We start from the raw sequence: 22,905 nt of genomic DNA, 5'->3' as shown, positions 1-22,905 counted from the left end.
CTAACCCTAACTTCACCCCATGGGGGTTGCCTAACCCTAGCCCCCCTTCCCCTAGCCTAACCCTATCCCTACCAGGGGGTTGCCTAACCCTAAGTCCCCCCGGGAGCCCCTAAACCTAACCCTCCCCCCTGCGGCTGTCCACTCACGATGCCCAACTTACCTTCGTTCAGTATGCCAGGCATCGGGATTTTGTCAGGTGGATAATGATATGTGTCGGGATTTTGATGCCTTTCATTACTCTCATGCCGAGATTCCACAGTCAGGAAGCCGGTGGTCAGCATTTCGACCGCCGGCTTCTTGACTACATACCATACAGAATACCATTACTAGGATAGACCACATTTTTACTGCATATTCACTATCCCTTAGAATGCAACAAGCATTTATCAGCAATATCCTTATCTCTGACTACACGCCCATATATTTAGATATTGCTCTTTGTGTCCCACGCAACAAGAAAATAATTTGGTGCTTCCACTCTTATTTATACTTTATAGAGGACTTTAATTATTTAAAACATAAATGGGAGGAATAAACAGTCACCAATAATATACATCAAAACAACCCTGTATTGTCCTGGTTTTCCTCAAAAGCTGTCATGCATGGCTATATAATCGCATACATATCACAGAAAAATAGAGAATGGAGAGAAAAAATACAAATACTTACAGTAATCATAACCTAAGTGAAGCTAATCACATTTATTTACATTATCCAAAAGAATCAAATAAAACCCTATATTTCCAACATAAACACCTCTTAGAGACCTTTATTTCTAATGAAGCCCAAATGAAAAGTATCCTATGTTACAAATAGATACTTTAGATGGGGTGGCAAGGCAGGTAAACTATTGTCATACAAGGTTTATCCAAAGATTAAAACATTCAGGGGCTTATATCACTTCTCAGTTAGATATGGCTGCTCACTTCCATTCCTATTTCTCTATACTCTATATGGCCACTCCAAACTCACTTCAACTATTATCCTCCTTACTTTCTGAAGCAAAGCTACCTAAATTAGAAACTTCACATAGAGAACTCATAGAGACTGATATAACAGAAGATGAAATTCACCAGGCTATCAAGACCCTTAAACTTAACAAATCCCCAGGAACAGATGGTTATATTGGTGAATATTTTAAACTATTGTGTGAAGACTTAGTCCCAACCCTTACCTCCTTTTCCAACTTATTCTAAAAGGACATGTGTGATACCCAGATTTTAATGAAGCTCACACTATACTGCTACAACAACACAATAAGGATGAAGAACTTGTAGAATCATACCACCCAATCACACTCTTAAACCAGGACTTCAAACTCCTAGCAAAAATCATTGCCTCCCTTCTACAAACATTAATGCCTACTCTCTTGACATACCAACCAACTAGGCTTTACCAACACACATCACTCAGTATCAGGCATTAGGTCAGCTATCTCCACTATTGTTGCTTCTAAAAACTCTAAAAACACACAAAACGTATTAATGAGCCTCGATGCGGAGAAAGCTTTTGATAAAACAGCTTGGCCACACCTCTATCGTGTACTAAAAGAAAGAGCATTTGGCACCCATTTTATTAATCTCATTCCCTTTTTTTATACTGACCCCAAAACCAAACTAGTTGTTAATGACTTGGGTACACCTTTCAACTTGGCTAGGGGCACACGACAGGGATGCTCCCTGTCTCCCCTCCTATTCAATTTAGCCCTAGACCCTTTATTGTGCTTACTGCAATCCCTAAACAGTTTCAGGGGTGTTTCTATGGGCACTATATCTTTGAAAATCCTGGCCTTTGCTGGTGATTTATTGCTATTTTTTCCAAACGTCAAGAAAGCATGCAGGAGAACTATCTAATATATCACAATTTGGCTTAATTTCTGGATTTACAATCAAAATTCAAAAAACATTAGCCATGATCGTTTCCCAAGAACTATACCCCAGTTGGGCAAGAAATCTTAATCTTACATGGGGCCCCACTTATATCCCTTACCTAGGAATCCAAAATCCCATCCCTATTATATTCACTATTAAATCACCATATAACAAAAAATCTGACAAAACTTACAACTCTCCTATCTGGGATGAGCACATAAAAATTATATCCTTCCCAAAACTTCTCAACCACTTGCAGGTCCTGCCTTTAGTATTATCTAGTAAAGATGAACAAAATCTGAATGCAACCTTTTGCTGATTTATATGGAACAGTAATAAAACAAGAATTAGTCTCAAAATCCTACAAAAATATAAAAAAGAAGGGGGCATAAACTTCCCTCACATAGTCTTTTATAATCAAGCAGCTATAGGCCGCTACATTAAAGACTGGCTCAAGTCTACTGATCATTATGCTAACTCAGAGCTAGAACAACAGCTTATACCTGATATACATCTAGTGACATTTCCACAATTGGCGAAAAAAGACATCCCTCCTGCAGCTTTAGAAAACCTCCTGTTAACTTCCACAAGATCTATATGTTTCAAAATAAGAAAATGCTGGAATTTAAATCCGTATCTGTCCCTATTCTTTCATTGTGCCGCAACCCAGTTTTTCAAAATGGACATACCAATTACTCCTTCTGCTCCCGGTCAAGGGCAGGGCTATCCTCAATTAGATGCATAGTAGATACTTCTTTGTGCAAACTGCTGACTTTTATGCAGGCTGTAGAGAAATTGAATTTCCTAAAACACCAAACCTTCACCTTTCTTCAATCTCAACACTATGTTGACAAAATCCTTCAGTCTCTCACTGATTGACTGGAATAACTTCTCAGACTCGCCCTTTCTCCACCCTAACCAACCCCCCAAATCGATCTCCTATTTCTATTCTCTTGTACGATCACCTTTTTTTTCCCCGAAAATATGCTACAGGAACTGTGGTGTGGCAGGAACAATTTCCACAACTCTAAATACCTGACATACTAACCACCCTCTCGTATTCACTAAATACTCAAACAGCAACCACATATAGAGGAACAACTCTCTGTATTGCTAAGGTTGGCTCCTAAACTAGTTACTCCAACTACTCCGTCCTTCTCTCAGAATTACAGGACTCTCTTGAGCTTCTTATTGCTGTAAACTAAATTTCTTGTCTGTCTCCCACTTGTCCCCACCTGTTGTATCTGCTTCCCTGCCTCTGGCAGGACATACAGCAGCTAATAATCTAAACTGTATGAGCTCTTTAATGAGCTGCAAAATGGAGGAATCACACATCTGTTCAGTCTTGTTGGGGCAGATTCCCATTTTGTGCACATGTGCTTTCCTTCCTTCATGCAGGGCTGTAGACAGACATCCCAGGCACCATTACTATCAGGGGCGAGGCCTAATTATGGTAGGCATGGTCATGCCCCTTATAAAAAAAACACTATTTGCAGCACCACGAAGAGGTGATGAATGCTGGGGAAGGGGCGCTGTGAGCCCCTTAGGCTGGCAAAAATCCATATGGGGTATGATCAGTGTGACTGCCCTCCCCCCACAGGCAGGTGAGAGGAGACTGCTGCTGGTCTCCACTGCAGCCCAGCTCACAGCAGCATGTACTGGGCAATAAGAGGGAGAGGGGGTGGCATCAGACCCGGGCCCCTCCAACAAGCATAAGCCCAGGTAATTAGTACCCACTCCCCTACTTGGCACCTCTGCCTTCATGTAAATATATACAGCCAAATCAAGGAAGGAACATCATATTTCAACAACCATATCATCAGCAAAAAAAAAAATTCTATTCAGTCATATGAACACACACATCTTGTAATAATTAATATAGAACTAAGTTCTACATTAAGTCAATTATCTTGGTTGAGCACTTGTAAAATGTGAAAATATGCTAATGACTGCAATTGCAATGCTGTCGCAGCCAAACATAAGGACGCCCACTTTATCTTACACACACTTTGCAAGTCTGCAAATCCATCGGTAACATGGAGTACCATCAGAGCCTCACTCACTCTTGCACAAGGCCTGACCTTACTCAGGAATTGCTAACATCATCACACGCAGTGAAATCCCAAGCTGCGTATGGTATCACAGTGCCTAATTTATGCACGCCCTTCTATCAGTGTTCAAACGCACTGGCACACCTGAGATTTAGCATATACCCCCAGTTACCACCTCCAAACGGTCACTTTTTATCAATCACTCTATGATGGGTCGGCTTAGTCACTGCGATCGCAGTCCGATCGCAGTGAAGTCTTTATGCACTGCGATGCATATGCATGCATAGATTGCATAAATCGGCTGATTGCGTGCGTAATCGCAGTTGCGATCAGTAATGAATCAGGCCCTATTATAATAAGAATGATGTAATTTAAATTTATGTTTAAACATAATCTGTACAAATAAACTGTACAAATAATCTGTACAAATGGCAGCTATTCTATGTGGATAAAAAATATCAAATTACAGTAAGTGAAAGTGTTGATAAACATGAACAATGACAGGGGGTTGCAGTGGGATCAACTGATCCCCCTGCTTAAAAACAAATAAAATCAGCACTATCAGGGCCTCATGACATCTGTTTTTTTTAATGGTCTTTCCATTTTTTTTTTAAATGTTCTAATTTATTTTCCATCTGTCGAGGGTGCATACAGGATGACTATTGTGGGTGGTCCAGAAGTGGGACACGTGTGACAGACAGCATTCAGTGCAAACTATATTTTCCATCTTCACTCCCCTTCATGTCAGAATATGGCTGTACCACAATAAGCAGCACCCTTTACCTAAGACGACCAGCTCCTTCTTATTTCTGCTGTCTGATTGGTATGGAATATGAGCAGGAGCCAGGGGTGAATTTCACCATAACATAAAGCAGCTACTTCTACATCTTGTGAGAGCACATCTAAGTGAAACTAGCATAGGAGGTAATGCACTCAGACTGAGGGCTTGTTTCAGTATAGAGGTAATTTGGGATCTGTGTGCCATTAATAATATAAGAAATGTTGTCCCTATAATAATATAAGAAATAGTTTCCCGATAATTAATTGTAAAGTCTATTCCTGCCCAGGTTGAATTTTTGTGTAACATTCGTCTTTAGTGCGTTCAGCTCGTACATTGTATTTGTTAGTTTCCTTTCCCTGAAGAATTAAAAGATTGCCATTGAATTACAGCAAAGAAAGAAAACAATGTTGTCTTCATTCCAATAGTGTAATAAATTTTGTTATAAAATTGTACAGTTTGAAATAAATATTTTAAATATATACTTACTGTAACATTAGTCTTAGCTCTAAGTCATGAATAAAATCTTAAAGGCAGTATAGCTCAAGTCCTTAAACTATCCAGAATAGTGCAGTGATGTTACATACGCAATTAAAACAATAAAGATACTTAACAGTGTAAAATCTGCCAGTGGAAATCTGAAATAAATCATGTATATATTATTTTGTGTTCACTGGTTTCTTCAGAACAGTTGATACACTCTATAATGGAAATACAGATGCAGTTACTCTTTTTGTTTGTCTAAGAGCATTGGGACTCACTAACAAGATCTTTGCCCTGGGCCCACAGAGATCTTAAATGGGTTCTGCTCAATTGAGACCATAAAATGCCCTGATAACCCTGTTAAGGTTTTCAGCGGTGTGAAATAATCAAAATAATTTATGTTAAAGCTTTCTAAAAGTGTCAGTGGTGTATAAAACATGAAAAGCTTGGACTACAAAATAGGGCATTATACTCCTGGGTAACACTGTAAGTAGATGACTATTTAGTAGTCAGACTTGTTCACCCTCTTAGGGCCTGATTCAGCAAGGATTGCAACTGCGATTGCAGTAGCGATTATGCACACAGGGCCTGATTCAGAGATGTTTGCTAACATCTCTGGTGTTTAAAGAACTGTGCATGCGCAGCAGGTGTACTGCGCATGTGCATCCCTCCGACTGTGAGCCCGCTTGCAGTGTGTCCCAGCCACAGCCTGATTGACAGGCTGTGGCATTTGGGCGGCTCAGTGGTGGTGTTCCCTGACAGCATTCCTGGAAACGGGGGCATGTCGCCCCCGTTTTCAAGGAAGGTCGAGGCCAGGGTCTGCGTGGGTGCACGCAGATTTCCTGGCCTTGCAAGCTGCAAGGACCCGGCCAGGCTGCGGGAAGCTTTAGCTTCTGCAGCCTGGCCAATGGAACATCTGGGATCACGCAAATGCAGCAAGGAGTTGTGCGTCACCTCCTTCTGCATTTGAAGTTAAATGGATGGAATTGCACAGCCGGCTGTGCAATTCCGTCCATCTCTGAATCAGGCCCTCAGTCTCACTGCGAAGATATGCTAATCCTCTATGATTGCTATGCCATCGCAGCACAACATAAGGATGCCCACCTTACCTTACACACATCCAGGGGCAGATTGGGATGGAAAACCAGCTCGGGTAATTTCTGGAAGCAGCCCTAATTGGGGTTTGGTCTGATGAGGGGGTGGGTACTATCGAGGGGGGCAGGATTCCTCCCCATACAGCATGATTTTGAGTTGGACGCAACTATTACATATTCTAAAATCAAAGCACAAGACGCGGGTGCCACATTGTGCATCAAAGAGTAAAATTATTTATTGCAATCATAAAACACTGAAAAACGGCATGCGTAGCAATATTGGCAGTTGAAAACACAACTAGTATAGTAAATTCATACAGAGGGGATGTAGTTGACATCCTGGGGGTCATGATGCCGGTGCTCATAATACTGCCACAATCCCAACGGTATTAGTTTTAGGTGGAGGGATAGTTTTAAGGTTAGGCACTAGGGGGAAAGTTAGGGTTAGGCTGCAGGGGGGAAGGGTTAAGGTTAGGCTGTGGGGGGAGGCTGGGGTTCAGCTGGGTACACACTAGACAATTTCTTAAGTGATTTGGCAGATTCCACCTCATCGGAACAACAAACCACTCATATCATCCAGTGTGAATGGATGATGCCAATGCGTGCTCCCGCTGGTCATCCGTCGCATCCTCAGATCTTTTGAACATGCAGAAAGATCTGAAGATGTTGCTAGCAATGCCATGCTGATGAATGCAGCATGGCCTCCACTACCTCCTGCTGTTGCTCCATCGCTGCAAGCATCGGCAAGTGTGTATGCACTTACCGATGCCGGCACCCCCACTGGGTCCCATTGCTTACAAGATCATGCTGGGTACAAATCATCTAATGTGTACCCAGCTTTTGGCTGCAGGGAAGAGGGTTAGGGTTAGGCTGCGTGCAGAAGGATCAGGGTTAGGCTGTGGGGGGAAGGGTTAGGCTTAGGCTGTGGGAAAGGTGGGGTAGGGGGAAGATAAGGGGTCAGGGTTAGACAACCAGAGATACCACCAGCAATACACCAGGCTTCTCTGGGCAAACACATCAATGTCACAACACCAAGCCACACTTGGAGCAGTGATGTTCCTGTGACGCTAGTGGATTCAGGTAAATTACTTGGAAAGACGCCAGCCACAAAATTCTTTGGTCCTAGGACTTATGCGGTGGTTTCAACTGAAGGAGAGAGTTGTTCACACCAAAAGCAATCAATCTGGGACCTGTTCCATTTTGATATTTTTAGTATGGGGGAGAAGAAGAAAACTCTCTTGTTGGGGGCACTCGAATGTAAAGGTTATAATAAGAATAATATATAAAAAATAACTTTTATTAGATATATTTTAAAATACCAAAAACAAGTCTGAGCCTGTTACTTATTGGCATTACTGTTGGAATAACAGCTATAAATTATCACAAGCAGAACACGAACATACATAGAACATAAGACAACATATAATACAATACTTATCACAATTATGTGAAGCTAAGTGAAATATTACAAATAGGTCTATAATTCTCTGTCTCATACAATATTGAGACCTATATAAAACATATACTAGTTCAATGACCTCATAATGTCGTCATAGCACAATGGCTAATCAGAATTACAGCAGAAGCATACAAGGAAATCTTCTAGAAAAGAATGTGATAATAACCATACAATATTCAATATAGGTTACGTGAGATATCACAGCACAATAACACTGAACAGTAATCAGAGAAATACAATGATAAGGGGGTCAGATGAAATAATAGCTGACCCTGCAAATATCAAAATGAATATAAGTAAATCACAGGTTGTAATGAGAGGCAGATCACACGTAGGTCGCCTGTGATGCCACCCAGGTACTTGTAGACAGTAAGGTTATAGGAAAAAGTAAAGCTACTCCTTTATGTGGAGTTTACAAAATAGCAGCTGCTGCATGCCATTGTATAACCATTGAATGGCATGTGAGCGTACTATAAAGGTACTCCCAGGGTAGGGAATAAGTACAATGAGTATCTGCTGTTGGACTGCATGGGAAACCCAGATCGCATATGCAGTGATAGGAAGAAAGAGTATGCATGCATCTGACTGAGGAAGCGACAGTGAAACGCGCATCTCAGACCCGCGAATCCGGCTGTGTACAGGCGGGATTCGTCATGGCAGCATACTGACAGGCTCTTCTAGTGGCAGATTTTCTATACTACACACCGGCTCCCTGGAGGTGAGCGCTCAGGTACTTTTCATACTACACTTTCTTTAGCGCACTGAGTGGCTTTATTTAACAGAGACAAGTTTGTGACCCTGCAATACCTTTAGGGCAACAGAGCTCCACTTGTCCTGTACTAGCCATAGTGCAGCTACACTCATACTCTTTCTTCCTATCACTGCATATGCGATCTGGGTTTCCCACCACTCACCACTACCTTTGGTATATGACTGGCAACAGCACAGATCGCAAACCTATGCTGTGTTATTTCATTACGATAACTATTGTCTCTATGAGTACTCTCATTGGGGTGCGCCTATTAGAGGTTCCTGCAATGTTTACACCAGGACCTTCTTTTTAACGCAGTCCAACAGCAGATACTCATTGTACTTATTCCCTACCCTGGGAGTACCTTTATAGTACGCTCACATGCCATTCAATGGTTATACAATGGCATGCAGCAGCTGCTATTTTGTAAACTCCACATAAAGGAGTATCTTTACTTTTTCCTATAACCTTACTGTCTACAAGTACCTGAGTGGCATCACAGGCGACCTACGTGTGATCTGCCTCTCATTACAACCTGTGATTTACCTATATTCATTTTGATATTTGCAGGGTCAGCTATTATTTCATCTGACCCCCTTATCATTGTATTTCTCTGATTACTGTTCAGTGTTATTGTGCTGTGATATCTCACGTAACCTATATTGAATATTGTATGGTCATTATCACATTCTTTTCTAGAAGATTTCCTTGTATGCTTCTGTCGTAATTCTGATTAGCCATTGTGCTATGACGACATTATGAGGTCATTGAACTAGTATATGTTTTATATAGGTCTCAATATTGTATGAGACAGAGAATTATAGACCTATTTGCAATATTTCACTTAGCTTCACATAATTGTGATAAGTATTGTATTATATGTTGTCTTATGTTCTATGTATGTTCGTGTTCTGCTTGTGATAATTTATAGCTGTTATTCCCACAGTAATGCCAATAAGTAACAGGCTCAGACTTGTTTTTGGTATTTTAAAATATATCTAATAAAAGTTATTTTTTATATATTATTCTTATTATAACCTTTACATTCGAGTGCCCCCAACAAGAGAGTTTTCTTCTTCTCCCCCATACTGCGTTTATCTATACTCTCATGGGGAGCACCTCCACACTTTACAATATTTTTGCTTGACACCTATACTAGGGTTTGATATTTATAATTGTGGATTTTCATTATTCTTTTGACTAATTATATCCAATATATTATATCTTGTGCTCAAACTATATCCCCCTATTCCCCCCTTCCCTGGTCATTTATCCATTTTGATATTTTGTAAGGATCAGAATTAGCACACTATTTGATTGATATAGACAGACAGACAGATCTCTCTATAGACACATATTTTCAATAAATAGCATAATCACCTCTAAATAACTCACTACTACATGCGCAACCTATACAAATGTCAGTGTGCATGATATAGAAGTAACACAAACACATAGTACACCTTAAATATATTTATACATATATATTATATATGTATATAAATTTACACACACAGTATATATATATATATATATATATATATATATATATATATACAGAGTATCAATGTTACCGGCACTCCAACAAAATGAGCAAATATAACTGGCTGCGGTGCTCACCCTGGGGCATGGAGGCTCCTGCACATGTTCCAAATAGATAAAGCGGCACTCACAGACTGCAAATTCGTGCAAAAAAATCTAATGCTTTATTGCATTAGCATGGCAACGTTTCGGGGTCCATCCCCCGTCATCAGGACATAAACAGTGAGTGACAAACATACAATTTATACTTACAAACAGGATGTGTCTTCCTGCATCGTGCTGTCCTGGCCTCCAGTGTCCGGCGTCTAACTTCCGGATACAACGATGACGTCACACCGGAAGTGACGCTCGCCGGGTACACAGAACAGCTCCGATGCTAGGGGTGACTGTGAAATATGATTTAAAATAGTGTCAGATGTCCGCAATTACGCGTACAACACAATAAAAATATAAATAAGAATTTAAAAAACAGCCTTCGGTGCATCAAATACATAATGTCTTAAACATCAAATATTTAGTATGTTGACACAAATCATACTGGATATATAATTACAAAATAGATTATCCTTGTCATGAATTATAAATGACCCCATCTAGTGGAAATTAAAGAATTACAACACTCACATAACATTCTTATATGTAGTTAACTTTAAAGAGCCAATTTGTTATACTCATTATGACCCTATTAATAAGTTACCAAAATTCTTTTTTATTTATGTCATGACACTCCTTGTAAGGAATATAGGACCTCATTCGAATCGGCCGCACGGTCGAACGCCACCGATGTTCGCTATACTGCGCATGCATAAAGTTCGCAATGCGGGTGCGCAAACTAGCCGCTACGATCACAAATTTCTCTCTCCTCGAACACAGCCAGGTCGGTAGTTTGAGTGACAGATTGAGGCGTTTGTGGGTGGTAACAGGGGAAGGTGCTTGAAAACGGGGGAGTGGAAATCCGAACGCAGGCGTGCCTAATTATGCGAACGGCGTTTTATGGGAGTGCATACGGTTTATGGGAGTGCATAATTAACAAAGTAGCGTCATGGCACATGTGACATGGGAGGTTTTTACACTGACATGATCGTAGAGCTTAAGAGAGGGTATGGTCAACCTTAAGCTCTACGACCAGTTCCAATGGTTCCCGATGGTCTCGATTAATCCTTATATGCCCGGAGATGACATGTAATGCGTACGAGAAGGGGGCGTATTTTTTTGTCTTCCGGTCCGTTCCTCCCCTTGGTCGGCCAGCTACCGATCCGAACTTAGGGACGCAACTTGCGAGGGATTCATTTGCATATCCAGCCCCTTTTCCCATACGACCGTGCGGCTGCTTCGACCGACTCTGAATGAGGTCCATAATCCCTAGTACCTTACAAAAAACAATTTAGGTTAAAAGCTTCATTCAAGCTATATGGATTTACCGTATTCAGCTTGAATATCCACTGGCTTTCTATTTGAAGTAGCTTTCTGGCTCTATCTCCACCCCTGATTGTCCATAGAACGTGGTCAATCATATGGTATCTGAGGGTCGCCATCGAATGTTTAGCCTCTACAAAATGATGGGCCACTGGTTGTTCACTGGTGCCATGTAACAGAGCAGCTCTAATGGCTGCCCTGTGTTGGGCCATTCGTTCTTTGAATTGTCTTTCTGTCTTGCCCACATAGCATAAGCCACATGGGCAAGACAGAAGATAGATCACAAATTTTGATGTACAAGTTAACAAATGCTTTATTGAATATACTTTGCCCGTATATGGGTGATTGAATTTATCACCTGGAATTAAAAAACTACAGGTTACACACCCCAAACATTTATGGCATCCTGGTTTAGTAGTCAAAAAAATTAGTGCTTGCTGGACCTCGTGAAAAACTAGGAAGTAAACGGCTATCTTTTAATGCTATTAGATGAGGATCCGAAGAGACCATGGGCCACAATTGTTTTGCCCGTTTTGTGATTTCCTTACTTTTGTGAGTAAATCGGTTAACCCATGGCATACATTCCTTCTTTCGCTGATCATTGTTTTTCTCTTGCAAAAAAGTAGTTCTTTCTAATCGGGATGCTCTTTTCCTGGCTTCATCTACCAATTTTTTAGGATACCCTCTGTCAAGAAATTTAACAGCCATATGGGCCAGTTGCACAGCTTTTTCAACAGTTACAGAGGGTGTTATCACAGTTGAAACACAGAAAGCTTTACAGATACAACATCCTAAATCCCCTTTGTTCTACATTATTCCAAAGGTCCACAAGGATCCCCATAATCCTCCTAATATATATTTGTTTTTTAAAATAGTCCTATGTCACCATGGATAAGTTATGACTCATATGAATACTGTCACAGCCACACACTTATACACACAACTTGTGACTCACACAGTGTGAGTGCCAGTCGCTGCGGCCACTCGCTCCAGTCCTGAAACAGCCCTGCTGCCCAGGCCCCCTCTGCCCTTCCCAGCTCCTGTGCTGCCTGGTCTGGTGGTGCACAGCAGCCCTCCCTCAGCCATTTCGCTGCTGAATGAGCTTCTGCGCATGTGCACCTTTAGTCCAATTGCGGAGTGATTCCACGCAGGTTTTACAAACTTTGTGAGGCACCCAAATCTTGTCTTGCTGGCTTATGTGACATCCAAAATAAGCCTGACATGCTTGTTTTACGAATACGGTTATATTTTTTCTTTCTTTTGCAACACTACATTTGCCACAAATAGAACAAAAAACATCAGGGTACACCGTCTCCAAGAAGAACTCATTTTTACGGTGAAAACATTTTGTTTCACACATTCAGTGCCAACTCCCGACAAAAACCGAGGACGTACGGAACAAAACAAGCCCAAACGGTGGGAAATTGGTTGTGGTGGGACAGAGAGAGGGCCGAACAAAGGAACAGGAGGTGTGCTAACTGCATCACTCGATCCCCTCCATTGCTCCTCTCTGTATGCTGGGAGGAGGCGTGGCTGTGGTCTGAGGTTGTCCTAGAAGGCTCAGCAGTGCACTGCCACGCCTCCTCCCAGCGTTAGTGAGGAGATATGAATGTGTTATGTGTTATCCTCTCTGTATGCTGGGAGGAGGCGTGGCTGTGGCCTGAGGATGTCCCAGCAGGCTCAGCAGCGCACTGCCACGCCTCCTCCCAGCGTTAGTGAGGAGATATGAATGTGTTATGTGTTATCCTCTCTGTATGCTGGGAGGAGGCGTGGCTGTGGTCTGAGGATGTCCCAGCAGGCTCAGCAGCGCACTGCCACACCTCTTCCCAGCTTTAGTGAGGAGATTTGAATGTGTTATGTGTCTCAGACGTGACTACCAGCTATGTTATCACAAATAAAACAAATTCTTGTTATTGTTGAAAGGGTAGTTGTTAGAAAAGCTAAACTAAGTTGTTTCTGTTAAGTAAAGCAGGCCTAGACTAGTAAGGTACTTCAAATGGAGAAAATAATTGAATTTTATAATTTTTCATTAGTTTGAAAACTGGAGCCAATTCAGCTATAGCGAAGATCTAATCCGAAAATAGGACCTGTGAGTACTTTCAAAACGATCTTAAATCCTTGGCAAGAAAAAAATATATATTTTTTGTTCCCCAGTGTCATCAATGTTACAGTATTTATAGTTATTGTGAACATTATTCTAAAAAGAGTAATATATGCCTCCCAAAATGCATATTTATGTGCTGTTACTGAAATTTGTATATACATACAGTATATATACAAAGTTTAGCATGTACAAACCGTCATATAAATTAAATACCGTAAATCAAATGGAAGGTACAAACTGCCAAAACTATTTTTATAATAATTGTCCTGCACATAAATTCTAGATGTCTTTTTAATTTAAATGTGCTTCCTATAAATTGTCAAGATATCATGTCTTCAACTTCACTTACATATTTACGACAGATATTTTCTTACTAACCCTTCTAAAAATTACTCCATTTTATTAATACTGTAATTGATTCCCTCAGTCACTTCATTCTTAGCATTATCTGGCATTATGATTATTATCATCAACACAAAATGCTACTTACTATTATTGTTATAATTGTGTTTGTATGTGAAACAACCGAACAAAAGAATAATCTGAAAAATAACAAAGAAATAATACAGTATGATGCTGCTTTTCATTCACTAGACCACCAAAGTGCCTATGTTTGCTTAAGCAATGGGGTATGCTTCCAATTTGCTGTCATATCTGTGGTTTGTTTGGTTTATTTTACTTAGTGTTTCTGGTTCTGCATGTGTCTATGTAGGTGTATGTAAGGTAAACACTTTTACTTTATAGTTATGCCCTGACAAAAGAATACTATGAGATTTTGAAATGCCGGAGAGGAGGCATACTGCTTTATTAAATTGTTTGTGATAATTAAGAAGTCTATGTACTAAGCCTTGGAGAGATATAAAGGGGTAAATTTGCTAAGAATCGAGATAGGTCGAGATGACCATCTCGGGTGATTTATTCATTTTTTTCCTGCTTGCAAATTTACTAAAGGTAAAGTCGGGTGAGTTAGCGAGAGATTTCTTTCATCTCACTCATAAAACTCGGGTGAGATAGCAATCTTGAATCAAATCACCATCAGGCCAAATCGGAAGTACTTTTCATCTAAAACATAAATCTCTCAAATTTACCAAGAATCGGGATGACAAGCTTGGGAGAGATAGGAGCAAACTCTCTGTCAAAATCACTTTTCAAACTCTCAACCCCCTGAGCTGCGAGATGGTCAGAAACATACACAATTTATGATTGATTTGTGCATGTTTCTTTCTGTAAATGGTTAAAATAGGGTTCATTTGAAAAAAAAAATGACGTGACATCTCCCCAAAATATTAACCAGCCCCGGACTTGGCAACTAGTCCTGGTGCTTAAAATTACAGGGAACAAAATGTGTAGTGTTCCACTGTAATTTAAGAACCAGCACCAGGCATCAGGGACAGAGCTGGTTTTAAATACACTGCGAAAAAAATTGATGTGAGGTACCCCATATATTTAAAACTAGCCCTGGACCCTTTCTAACGGGGGACTGATGCCACAGCCAGGGGTGCCCTTTCACCGGGCCCCCTAGCTTCAGCATCAGTCCTGACCATTAGTCAGCCCAGGGCAGGGATCCAATAAAGGGGTCCTCCTCTCTAGGGCACCCCTGGCCTAGGCTTATAGCCCAGGGCTATCCCCGCCACCCCTGGGCGATGGGTTGATAGTGTTAGGTGTAGAGTATACATTAGAATTGTCATCATTGTCTTTACAATGGAACTACAGGTCCCAGCAAGCCTCTCACGCATGCTGGTACTTGGAGAACCACAAGTACCAGCATGCGGGCATTAAGAGCCCACTGGTACCTGTAGTTCACCTGTAAAGAAATGGTTAATAAAACACACAACACACCATGAAAATAAAGCTTTATTGCATCCATAAACACACTTACACATACTCACCTGTTTCCAGATGTTCCCGTCCCCTTTTCAACGTAAAGTTTCCCAATGAATTATCTGTTAAAAAATATCCAATACTCAACTTTATGTCCCCCCGATGTTCTCCGCAGTAATCCAGAGGGGCCCGACTACTCTGTATCAACATTCATCAGCATGTTGATACAATAACAAAAATGAGAACTCAGGGCTTGAGCTCTCATTATTGCCGGGACATCAGCTAATCAGCGGTGGCTAACATTAGCGGCCGCTCATTGGCTGGGACCCACATGGAGGAGCCACTCATTGGCTAAGTCCACGTGGGTCCCAGCCAATAAGCGGCCACTAATGGAAGCCGCCGCTGATTGGCTGGCGGCCGAGACACTGAAGTCATTCGTGATACTTTAACACCATGCAGATACATGTTGTTACAGAGTGTCCGGCCACCTAAAAGGATTACTGCGGAGAACATCGAGGGACAAAAGGGCGAGTATTGGCTTTTTTTTTCAGGTATTTCGAATGGATACTTTACGTTGAGAAGTGGACGTGAACATTTGGCAGCAGGTAAGTATGTGTATATGTATGTATGTAATAAAACTTTATTCTCATGGTGTGTGCTGTGTTTATTTACACATTTCTTCACAGGTGATACACAGGTACCAGTGGGCCCTTAATGACCTGCATGCTGGTACTTGTGGTTCTCCAAGTACCAGCATGCAGGGCAGGCTTGCTGGGACCTGTAGTTCCACTGTAAAGACAATGTTGTTAATTCTAATTTTACACTACACCTACACTATCAACCCGACACCCACCGCCCAGGGGTGGCGGGGATAGCCCCGGGCTATCAGCCTAGGCCAGGGGTGCCGTGGAGAGGGGTACCCCTTTATTGGAGGGGTACTCAACGCCCCAGGGATCCCTGGCCTGTGCCAACTAGCGGTCAGGACTGATGCTACGGCTGGGGGCCTCAGTGAAAGGACACCCCTGGCTGTGGCATCAGCCCCCCGCTAGAAAGGGTCCAGAGCTGGTTTTAAATATACGTGGAACCTCACATCAATTTTTTTCTACGTATATTTAAAACCAGCTCTGTCCCTGCTGCCTGGTGCTGGTTCTTAAATTAACAGTGGAACCCTACACATTTTTTTCCCTGTAAATTAAGAACCAGGACAGGCTGGCAAGTCTGGGGCTGGATAGCCTTTTGGGGGAGGGATTTCACATAATTTCTTTTAATAACATTTAACCCTTTTTTACAAGTCTTAACACACAAGCAGCCAACACATATCTCACTGATATGTGCAGGCTGCTAGCTCAGGAGAGATTTGCAGAGAGAAAACACTGCAATCTCGGGTGAGTAATCTCCTGCAAAACGAGATACTCAGGAGAGATATCTCGTTCTGCTTCACCATCGGCCAACTCGTTCAGCCTCAAATCGCCTATTGGTAAATTTGGTAAAAAAAAGGGATTAAATAACCTGAATTTTGGCAAGTTCCAGCGAGATTAATCTCCTTGAAAATCGGGACCATCTCGATTCTTAGTAAATTTACCCCAAAGTGTCCAGAGATAAAATACCAACCAATCATGTCCTGTCATGTTACAGGCTGTGTTTGAAAATGACAGTTAGGAGCTGATTGGTTGGTACTTTATATCTCTTCAAGGCTTAGTACAAGGATTAAGGCCTAAAAAACCCAAATGCTGCTTACCGTAGCCTTGTTTTTCTGAAAAATTATTTATTGCAATTGAAAGTATAAATATGTATATTCTTTTGTAACTGTGGGCCTGATTCAGAGCCGGATGCTATTTGCGCTCGCTCGTTCAGAAAAAGGGTCCGGCTATTTAAATTGAGCGCTCGCTCTTTGCGGTCTGTTGACGCCTCTATGTCTGAGCGAGCGAACGAAACATGCGCTCACTATTTTGTAAAGACACCCCCTGGCCGCTCGCATCATACATCATCTCCGCTATTTATTAGATTAATCGAGTACATCGAAAGGCGTATGAACTGCTCGCAGTGCTTGTGGTAGGATTTTTCTACCGCAATCATGCGAACAGTTCAGGCTAAGAGACAACCAAGTGACGTGATCGATGACGCTGCTTTGTTAATTATGCACACCCTTAAAAAGCCCGTTTTGACCGTTTGGCATGCCTGCGTTCGGATCACCACTCCCCGTTTTCAAGCACCTTCCCCTGTTACCACCCACAAACGCCTCATCCTGTCACTCAAATTAGCAGGCACTCACTATTTTGCGAGCGCTCGATTTCCGAGCACAATGACTGGTTGGCGCATGCGCATTATGACCCATACACATGCGCAGATGTGCGAACATCGCTCGGAGCGAATGAGCGGCCGCTTACGAGCAGCTCTGAATCAGGCCCTGTGTACAGTTCAGTCAATCACTAGTATATGAATTTTTAAAACAGGAAATACACTTATTTAATTTCTCATTTCAGGTAGCATTATGGCTCCTGCATTAATAGTCAAAATGTTCAAAAACATTTTACACTCCTCATGGAATAAAAATAAATCTATGACTTCTATTAAAGATTTGATGAATGAAATGAAAGCATGTGACCACCTACCCACACACCTTGGAAGAGGTGTACTCCACACTCTTCGGCCACCTCCCAAGCAGGTGAGTTTATTAGCACCCTCCAAACGATATCCAGGAAAGCAGGAAAATGTTAGAGAATCCCCAACACCAAAGTGAAATCCTATTCTTCGACTATACGCAGGTACTCCTGGATCATCACAAGGTTCCAGGTCATATTCTACAAAAACACAAGGTAAATGCATCATTTGTCTAAATGTCATTTGACCATTTCTGTAATGCAAAAATATAGGTAAAGAAACCTCAACAAATTACCCGAGCTGACATTCATCTATTGTCTCTTGTAGGACAGGTTTAATTGGGTATGCAGTCGGGAAACCGGCGGACCTATTCCTGACAGTTGGCTTCCCGACTGTCATATCCAGGCAAGGGTCTAAAGACAGGTGTTGATATGCCAATGCCTGTCATTAGACATATACGCCGGGAGCCCGGCGCCCTGCATACCGATCAAAGGGACACCGGGCGCCGGGCGCGGAAAGCCGCGCAAGGGGGGAGAGTTAGGTTTAGGGTTCCCGGGGGGGACTTAGGGTTAGGCACTCCCCGGGAGGTTAGGTTTAGGCGGCGGGGAAGGGGTGGTTAGCATTAGGCACCCCCCGGGGGGACTTAGGTTTAGGTGGCGGGAAAGGGGGGGTTAGGTTTAGGCAATTAGAGGGGGGATTAGGGTTAGGCACTGGGGGGGAGGTTAGGGTTAGGCACCCCTAAGGGAGGATAGGGTTAGGAGGTATAAATAGGTTAGTATATACTTACCTTTGACGATTGGGTTTTCCTCCTCTGCCCGGATGCCGCTGTCGGGATTTTAACCGCCGGGCATGGGCCAGCAGTAAATCATGCAGATTCTGTTTAATTGCTATTGTCTTTAGATTGAAAAGTTTTTCTGTAAGATTCTTATTTACATTGTGCCTCTATCTACATATTTAGCTTGTGTAATCATTATATTGTAATGCCGGGCATACACTATACAATTATCTGTCCAATCTGGCTGGTTGGAATGAAAATCTGGTAGTGTATGGGAGCAAGTGACAATTGACCATTTGCTCACAAACACTGGAAAACAGATACAATCATCAAATCAATCAATCAAACGAATTTAACCAATTTGAGGAATAATTTTTGTCAATTTTGCAATGTTTGGGACCATATTGTCAAATGTCATTTGTTCCCATACATTGCCAGGTTTTCATTCCAACCAACCTGATTTGACAGATGTCTGACAGATATTTGTATAACGCATGCCCTGTATAAGTTGTAATATTTTATAAACAGTGCTTTTTCTGCAGGTTCTCAATGATACACAGTACCAGTATATTTTTAATAGCATATTTTTAATTTTAATAACTAATTCTGGAATTATGAACAAATCAGTGACATTATTAAATAAATTAATAAAATAAGCATCAGAAGACTTGTCCAGAGTATAAAACTATGATAAATGTGTTATCAGCTTGTAGCTTTAGGTGAGCACTGGTACTTTTATCCAAACACAGGTACATTTTCTCACACTCAGGGGCAGATTTATAATGGGTGTAGGGTGTGTGGGGCACACGGACCCTTGGATCCAGGGGGATCCCGCACCACACACCCTGCACCCATATTTTACTTACCTCACCAGAGTTTCACGTCAGCGCCGATGTCTGCGCTGTAAAAAAATCTGGAAAATGGCTGCCATGGCCATTTTCCCAGTGACCTGCGCTATATACTCTTGGCACACGCTAGTGCCCTGAGTCTATAAATGCATTGCTGGCGGTGCACCGCTCAATTCCGGTCGGCTCCATCACTCCTCACTGACTGATGCTGGGAGGAGGCGGCCATGCTTCCTCCCAGTATCAGTCAATGAGGAGAGCCGGAGGCGGAGCCGACTGGGAGGGCCTTGCGAAGCACACTGCTGGATGATGCGACCAAGGCAGTGGCTGACCTGGCACTGTAGGTGCAGGGGGATGGCCAGGCACTGGGTCAGTCCGGGCCTCATAGCAGCCACACACCCTGCACCTATGGTAGTTATGCCAGTGCCTCCACACTCTCATTCTCTGACTGCACTATCCCTGTCTCCAGCATGCTGCCACTCAGAGTCTTTATCAATGATCCTTGCTATCCGCCCACTACAGGATATGACCACTACAGGATATGAGTGATATGAGTGATACAGGATACAGTGATTGAGTGATACTATTTTATTGTCACTCACTTAGTCATTTATTTATTATACTGTTTAATTTATCCCCTTATATGGTCTGTTTGTACTTTTTAGACTGAATTGTAATTCTTTAATTTTTTCACTTGGGGGTTCCATATGAATAAATGATAATAATAGTATTCCCCATTTCCACATGTGGAGACATTATACTAATCTAATAGTCTTATTCCCGGATACCGACGTCACTTCTGCACCTTTATGCGCTGGAGCTGGCATTGGGAAGTGAAGAAACATACATGTATGTAATGACTTCTGTGGTGGTGTTACTTATATAAGGCAGGGGTCTTCAACTTTGGCCCTCCAGCTGCTGTGGAACTACACATCCCAGCATGCACTGCCATAGTTTAAGCATGCTGTTATATCAAAAAGGTGGCAGTGCATGCTGGGATGTGTAGTTACACAGGAGCTGGAGGGCAAAGGTTGAAGACCACTGATATAAGGTAAGAAAATGTATCTTTATGTTCCTGATGAAGGTTGAAATAACCTGAACTATTGAGTAGCTTTTAGTGGTCTGCCTGACCCTTTCTAGAAGTCTGTGAGTGCCAATATATGCATTACCTATATTCTCTGAGGAGTTGTAGGGCACCCAGGGTTTTATTCATTATACATGCTTGGGAGTGCCAAGTGAATTGTCTACATATACAGTATATATACTGTATATACGATACGCTATGATGAAGGCATCTAACATTTTTAGTTAAAGCTCTGATGATCAGTTCTTATTCTGTCTTCTTGTGGACCATAGTTGCTAAAAACATACAGTAAACTTATGCACCCCTGGGTGTTATACAGTGATAGTCACTGTTCACTAATTAATAGCTTGGGGTGGCTAGACTTGAACTAGAACTTTTTCTAAAGTGTGTGTGTGGTGGTGTGTGAATGTAATCTATGGGTTAACGTATGTTAACCCCGGGTTTACTGCACGTGAAAAATGCTGATTAAGTGAATTGCTATTCCCCGTATGGCAAACACCATGCCTAAATGAATTCCCCCTTAGGATAGATGAACTGCTAGACCTGCAGTATCTAACAATTTAATTAGTGAATTATTTTTTTATATCCTCATTTCAGCTCTATGAATTTCAGCTGATGCCAACTGGAATCGAAAATATGCTGCTGCATTTCAGAAAATTGCAAATATGTTACTAGAGCATTAGCAGGAATAAAAAATGTTACAACAAGATTACTGACATTACTGTACATACTATACTGTCCACATACATCTATCCTCTGTGCGCTACATATCGCATTACATATTTCTTGTGAGCGCCATGTGACTCACTAGCGCTGAGCGTCTTTTCTTGAAAGTTTTTCCCTTAAAATGCATCTTGTTCACAAAGCAGCTTATGCTAATTAAAATTATATGCAGCATGTCTATCATTTGTGTGTGTGACTGTGGCTAGACTTGCATGTGAAATGCTACGTTACAGTGTCAGTGGCTGTGACACTGTAACGTAGCATTTCGCATGCAGATGCACTGCTCATCGATGTTAACTATAGGGCGGCCACTGGTGTAGTGTTTTCCTGCGATAAGCAGCAATCATAAGTGACATACAGTATATAATGGATCAAAATTTCAATTTAGTAAAAGGATAGTTACATGTGGCATTTTAATGAGTTATTTGTTATTACATACATGCTAACATGACAAGTAAATTTCTGTATCCTTGAAACATTACTCCCCCAATCAAAGATAACAGACATTCGAACTAAGCCTTACCAACAGTGGCGGATTTTACCTAGGGGCTTCAGGGCTGCAGCCCCCCCCAGTAAAATCCACCAAACCCACTGGCACTTGCAGTGGTTTCCTATTAGAAATGCTCCCTGCTAATCACAACAAGGCAGGCAGTCCCAGGGTAGGTGTTTTCTATCCCTGGGACTGCTCTTCCACTGGGAAGTCACTGCCTTGCCGTGAGCCCTAATTGAGTTCTAGGTGCTGCAACCAATACAGTCCCTGGAAGCCAGCCGCTAACAGGCCCTGCCACATGCATTGTGTATGTGCAATGCACATGGCAGGAGCCGAAGAATGAAGAAAGGAAGGAGCCACCAATGCTTTTTAATATTCAAACAGCATTTAGGGGCATATTTACTAATTTTTGTGTTTTACATCTGACAATTATCATTTTATATTGCTTCTTATCGCATATCTTTGATAGAAGCCAGTCCCTGCGATGTTAAAAGTGAAGTGATCGCTAATGTGGTCACTTCACTTCTTCTTCGGGGGCTTGCAGCCCATGCTTGGGTGGCCATTGCCTTGGAAGGGATCCTATAGATCCCTCTACTGGCAAATGCTGCGTAGTGTATCTTTTACGCTACAGTACAATGGTTAACGGCATCTGAATATGGCATTAGCTACCAGGGCCATGCTCTGGAATGCTTCTGATTGTGGAGCTTGGTAAATGCTGCCCAGGGGTGCTGCTTCTCCAATATCTGCTGTGGTCCCTCCCTACATACATACCTTCCAGGGATAGTTAGTATCCCACTGTAATAAATAGGTCCCATAGTGCCTGTGCTCCTAGGACTTCAAATCTTCATTTACTGTATTACTCGTAGGCAATTGTAATGGGTTGGAATGGTCAACAGTGACAGTTACAGTGGTGTTAGGTAAGTTAGATACTAAACATAAATGAAAGGCTAGCAAACTTCTGCAGGTTTTCTTCTCTCAACATTGGCATAAGTAATATCTCACATCCCAGTTTACTGA

The 22,905-nt window shown here is 41.9% G+C and overlaps 1 protein-coding gene across 1 annotated transcript in view; it reads right to left on the bottom strand.

Moving 5' to 3' along the window:
- CSMD1 (CUB and Sushi multiple domains 1) overlaps positions 1–22,905 on the bottom strand; it is a 1,974,400-nt gene that overhangs the window by 462,008 nt on the left and 1,489,487 nt on the right. Inside the window, exon 21 of the mRNA XM_088479751.1 lies at positions 17,983–18,171. Coding sequence (XP_088335877.1) covers positions 17,983–18,171 — 189 coding nt within the window. The remainder of the gene's footprint in view (positions 1–17,982; positions 18,172–22,905) is intronic.

The sequence above is a fragment of the Taudactylus pleione genome, unplaced genomic scaffold (genome assembly GCF_031769625.1).
Source record: "Taudactylus pleione unplaced genomic scaffold, aTauple2 ptg000244l, whole genome shotgun sequence".
Classification (NCBI taxonomy): Eukaryota; Metazoa; Chordata; class Amphibia; order Anura; family Myobatrachidae; genus Taudactylus; species Taudactylus pleione.
The sequence above is the reverse complement of the archived record's forward strand: the minus strand, read 5'-3'. Positions and strand labels throughout refer to the sequence as shown.